The following is a 5,822-nucleotide window of genomic DNA, read 5'->3' as shown; positions in this document are numbered from 1 at the left end:
GAGAGCCACAGAGAACTTCCCCTTTGGCTCAAGGAGCCGCTGGGCCAGGTGACAACGTTTGTGACTGAGGAGTGACACAGCAGAGACAACACTGGCGTTTCTTTTTCTTTCTCTCTCTCTTCCGCCCCGCCCGCAGAAACCATTCCACTGAGGAGAGAGCTGGGGAACTGTCGTGCAAAATAATATTTACGCGGCGCTAAAGTTGCTCCCCGGTTTTCGCACGGCGCGCCATTTAATTCTTACAGACTCCAAAGTTCTCGTAAAACCGAGCATTCAGAGTAGACATTTATCTTACGAGAACCTGATTTGTCCAGATCACTTAACATATATCTAACGTGCTTTGGAATTTTTACAGACCACAGGGAGAAGAAAAAAAAAAAAAACTTTATTTTTTTTCCCCCCCACTTCATACACCCTTAAAACAACGCCGTCTGCCAGACCACAGTACATCCGTAATTTAGAGCCGCAGATGTTGCTACACATGCTTCTCTTTAAGACCAAGAAGCACAAGAGAAAATAAAACAGAAAGTTAAAGCCGAAGAGAAGCATGAAAACAATTCAGAGATGGGGGAGCTGGGGCCGCCAAGAGCAGTGGGTTTGGTTAGCAAACGGACATGGTGGTCTCAGCTCTATGCTTTTTGTATATATCTTTTTGTAAAAAAAAAAAATCTTTTTATTGATTTCAGAGAGAGAAATAGAAATGGACAGTGATGAGCCCTGGCCGGTTTGGCTCAGTGGATAGAGCGTCAGCCTGTGGACTGAAGGGTTGCGGATTGAGTTCCGATCCAGGGCACATAACCTTTGGTTGCAGGCTCCATCCCGGAGGCAGCCAATCGATGGGTCTCAGTGGATCTCTCTCACATTGATGTTCCTTTCTCTCTCTCTCTCTCTCTCTCTGTCTCTCCGTCTCTCCCCATCCCTTCCACTCTGTCTAAAAATCAATGGAAAAAATAATCCTCGGGTGAGGATTAGCAAAATAAATAAATAATGAAATAAATAGGAAAATAAAATCTTTAAAGAAAGAAATACCAGTGATGAGAGAGAATCATGGATCGGCTGCCTCCTGCACGCCCCCTACTGGGATCAAGCCCGCAATCTGGACATGTGCCCTGACCAGGAATCCAACCGTGGCCTCCTGGTTCATAGGTCAGTGCTCAACCACTGAGCCACACCAGCTGAGCGTATATATATATCTTTTAAAAACTTCTTTAACCAGGGTTGATCACTTTCTACCGAACTTCATTTTTCATCAAAACTTGACTTCAGCGCGGCAGGTGCGGCTCAGTGGTTGAACGTCAAGCTGTGACCCAGGAGGTCACGGTTAGATTCCCGGTCAGGGCGCATGCCCAGATTGCGGGCTCCATCCCCAATACGGGGCGTCCAAGAGGCAGGCGACCAATTATTCTCTCCCATCATTGATGACTCTATCTCTCCCTCTCTGAAATCAATAAAACCATATATTTTTTAAAAACCCTTGACGTCAGTTAACCGAGGAAAGACGTGCAGCTTGAGGTCTTTCATTTTTCATCAAAACTTGACTTCAGCGCGGCAGGTGCGGCTCAGTGGTTGAACGTCAAGCTGTGACCCAGGAGGTCACGGTTAGATTCCCGGTCAGGGCGCATGCCCAGATTGCGGGCTCCATCCCCAATAGGGGGCGTCCAAGAGGCAGGCGACCAGTTATTCTCTCCCATCATTGGTGACTCTATCTCTCCCTCTCTGAAATCAATAAAACTATATATTTTTAAAAAACCCTTGACGTCAGTTAAACCGAGGAAAGACGTGCTGCTTGAGGTCGGCGGCGATGTCTGATCCTCCCGCATCCTGTGTGAGGATGGGCGCCCGCGGGCTCTGCTGTGGGGAGGGCTCGTTGTTTGGTCCGGGCGCCCGCTGATGTGTGTCCCTTCTGGTTTCCACCGCAGCTGACCCCACGGTCAAGGACTTAATCGGCGGCTTCACGGCGCTGCACTACGCGGCCATGCACGGCCGGGCCCGCATCGCGCGCCTGATGCTGGAGTCCGAGTACCGGAGCGACATCATCAACGCCAAGAGCAACGACGGCTGGACTCCCCTGCACGTGGCCGCCCACTACGGCCGGGACTCGTTCGTCCGCCTCCTGCTGGAGTTCAAGGCCGAGGTGGACCCGCTCAGCGACAAGGGCACGACGCCGCTGCAGCTGGCCATCATCCGGGAGCGCTCGAGCTGCGTGAAGATCCTGCTGGACCACAGCGCCAACATCGACATCCAGAACGGCTTCCTGCTGCGCTACGCCGTCATCAAGAGCAACCACTCGTACTGCCGCATGTTCCTGCAGCGCGGGGCCGACACGAACCTGGGCCGCCTGGAGGACGGCCAGACGCCCCTGCACCTGTCCGCCCTCCGCGACGACGTGCTCTGCGCGCGGATGTTGTACAGTTACGGGGCGGACACGAACACGAGGAACTACGAAGGGCAGACCCCGCTGGCGGTTTCGCTCAGCATTTCGGGCAGCGGGCGGCCGTGTTTGGATTTCTTGCAGGAAGTCACACGTACGTAACCCGCTGGTCCCTCCTCTCGTGTTTGCAAAAGTGCCCGCATCTGCCGAGGAATCGCAGGCGGTGGTGGTGTGGATCCTCACCCGAGGGAGTTTATCCATTGATTTATTTTGTTTGTTTAGGGAGAGTGGAAGAGAAGGGGAGAGACAGAGAGAACATCGATGTGAGAGACACACATCGATGGGTTGCCTCCTGCACATGCCCCGACCAGGGCCCGGGCCGGGGAAGAGCCTGCCACCGAGGTACATGCCCTTGACCGGAATCGAACCCAGGACCCTTTGGTCCGCAGGCCGACGCTCTCTCCACTGAGCCACACCGGCCAGGGCTGTAAGGTGTTTCTCAACAAATAATAATAACCAGACATTCATGGTGCAACGAAGATCTTTGCTAGAACAAGGCAGCTCCTAGGGTTGGAAGCCTCGTCTCTCGGCAGGCCGTGGGCTACAGGGGGAGGGACCAGGGGAAGTTGGGTCTTAGATTCCCCACCTGCTCAAGGCTCCTGGCTTTTTTTGTTTATTTTTGTTTGAAAGGTCCAGGGTTGATTCTGGTCAAGGCACAGGGCTGGATCCTCAGTGGGGGGGGCATGCAGGAGGCAGCTGATTAATGATTCTCTCTCATCACTGATGTTTCTATCTCTCCCTCTCCTTTCCTCTCTGAAATCAATCTATATCTATATATATATATACACATAGAAAAGGGGGAGAAAAAAAGAAACATCATTGATGAGAGAGAATCGCTGATCAGCCGCCTCCTGCACGCCCCCTATTGGGGATCGAGCCCACAACCCCGGCATGTGCCCTGACTGGGAATCGAACCATGGCCTCCTGGTTCATAGGTCGACGCTCAGCCACGCCAGACGGGCTGCACTTGTACTTTTATTTTATTGCCAAGTCGCTGCTCACGTTGGCTCCACCGCAGAGAGAGCCCACGTGACATGGGACCGCAGTGTCACTGGCTCAGGCCGCCCGCGAAAGCGGTGAAGGCTGGTAGGAAACCGGTGAGAAGAGATTTGCCGTAGGCGGGAAATTCGGTGCCGGCTTCCATTGTACCTGACCTGTCTCTCTGTGGGTGCTTTTTTTTCGCTTTTCCTAAAAGAAGCCTGGACGTGGCTGGCCCAGCTTGCATAGCAGGGAGCGTGTCAGTTTCATCAGAATCTCGGGGTGTCTATAGCGTTAACTCCTGCACTGGCGGCACTTGGGTGGCACCAGCTGGGCCGCAGACAGGAAGGCGTGTGCCCTACAGACATGGCTCAGCCCCTTTTGTTAAGAACTTGGCTCCGCGGTCCACAGCACAGACTGGAGCTGGGCCCCATGAGCTCCCGCCGCTGACTCTCCCACGTGTTGGCCGTGACCTCGGGCAGGCGACCTGGCTGCTCTGTGCCTGTGTCCGCATCTGAAAATTAGGGTATTTATGTCCTTCTATAGGCTCGCTGGGAGGGTTAAATGAGTTAATGTTTATAATGCACTGAAAACAGTGTCTGGTGCGTTTGCCGTGCTCTTTGTGTGTGTGTGTGTGTGTGTGTTTTCAATAAAGCATCGCTGTGGGCGGTGTGTGTGTGTGTGTGTGTGTGTTTTCAATAAAGCATCGCATTAGATGTGGGCGGGTATAACAAGGGCTTGCTACCAGGAATCCCTTCCAGACTCTTCTCCCCCAGCCGCCTCTCGTGGGCTCTGTAGACTTGTGTGGTCTGCACACGGAGACCCGGCCAGGGGCGTGGTCGGAGCTGCCCGGGTCCCAGCTCTCAGAATGATGCTGGAGGGCAAGAACGTTGAGTTAAAAAGACGTTCACATAAGCCCCGGCCAGTTTGGCTCAGTGGGTAGAGCATCCCCCTACGGACTGAAGGGCCCTGGGTTCGATTCCGGTCAAGGGCACGTACCCCGGTTGCAGGCTTGACCCCTGGTTGGATCGCATGCAGGAGGCAACCAATTGGCAGTGTCTCTCTCTCACATCAATGTCTCTCTCTCCCTTCCCCCCCCCCCCCCCCCCCTTCCACTCTAAAAATCAATGGGAACATATCCTCCAATGAGGATTAAATAAATACGGTTCGCATGGACCTTTAAAATTCGGGGCAAATAGAAAAATCAGCAGGGATGTTTCTTGGCCTTGGAGTTCTCCCTTGCTCGGGAATGGAGCGCGCCCCGAGCTGGTCCCGGGCGCGTGGGGGCTGGCCGATTGGATCTCAGGAGGATGGCAGCCGGCTTTTCAGACATGAAGGCCCATCTGCCTTTTTTCTTTTCTTAAATATATTTTTATTCATCTCAGAGAGGAAGGCAGAGGGTGAGAGAGGGGACCATCAGGGACAAGAGAGAATCATGGACCGGCTGCCTCCCGCACGCCCCCTACTAGGGATGGAGCCCGCATCCCGGGCATGGAACCGCGACCTCCTGGTTCCTAGATTGACGCTCAACCACTGAGCCACGCCGGCCGGGCCAAGATGTCACATTTACCCATCTACTGTGTGCCTTGGTTTTAACATGGTAATCATAGTCCTTGTAAATTGCCTGTCTGATCCTTCCAACATCTGTGTCATATCGAAGTCTGGTCTGATGCTTGCTTTGTCTCATCCGACTGTGTTTTTTCTTGCCTTTTAGCACGTCTTGTAATTTTTTATTGAAGCCAGACATGAGGTATTAGGCAATAGGCACTGAGGTAACAAGGCCGTTAATGTCAGGTTTCACGTTAGCCTGGCCTGGGGCTGGTCTGTGTGTCATGGTGGCGGCAGCCAGAGGGGCCCGGGGCTTCAGGCGCCTCCGGTGGCCTGGGTCTCGGCTCCCCTCACTCCTCAGCGGGTCTGTGCCCCACAGCTTGCTCTCAGCTGTAATCCACTCTTTATTAAAAAAAAATACATGTATTTTTTAAATTGATTTCAGAGAGGAAGGAGGAGGGAGAGAGGGAGAGAGAAACATCAGTGATGAGAATCATGGATCAGCTGCCTCCTGCACGCCCCCTACTGGGGATGGAGCCCGCATCCCAGGCATGTGCCCTGACCCGGAATCGAACCAGCTACCTCTCGGTTCCTAGAATGATGCTCAACCAGCTGAGCCACACTGGCCAGGGCTTGATTTGTATGTTTTTAGGATGAAATGGCTCGTAGCTGTAAGATGAAATAGACGGGAATGGAGCCGGGTAAAGCTGTCTTGCTAGAGACTTCATCTGTCCAGCACTTAAGCTTTCTAGAACAGTGGCCCTCGAGGTCCAAAAGGTAGGCAACTGCTGTTCTAGAACATCAGTCGCAGGTGTTTACACGTACTTCCTGTTTCGTAAGCACTGCACGACCTGAATACGTTTCT

The 5,822-nt window shown here is 53.1% G+C and overlaps 1 protein-coding gene across 1 annotated transcript in view; it reads left to right on the top strand.

Annotated features, from left to right (window-relative positions):
* Positions 1–5,822, top strand: part of ASB7 (ankyrin repeat and SOCS box containing 7) — a 22,124-nt gene that overhangs the window by 6,349 nt on the left and 9,953 nt on the right. The window contains exon 2 of the mRNA XM_006771741.2: positions 1,920–2,525. Within this exon, the coding sequence (XP_006771804.1) occupies positions 1,920–2,525 (606 nt within the window). The remainder of the gene's footprint in view (positions 1–1,919; positions 2,526–5,822) is intronic.

Source organism: Myotis davidii, unplaced genomic scaffold (genome assembly GCF_000327345.1).
Source record: "Myotis davidii unplaced genomic scaffold, ASM32734v1 scaffold164, whole genome shotgun sequence".
Lineage (NCBI taxonomy): Eukaryota > Metazoa > Chordata > Mammalia > Chiroptera > Vespertilionidae > Myotis > Myotis davidii.
This window is presented reverse-complemented; position numbering and strand designations above follow the sequence as displayed.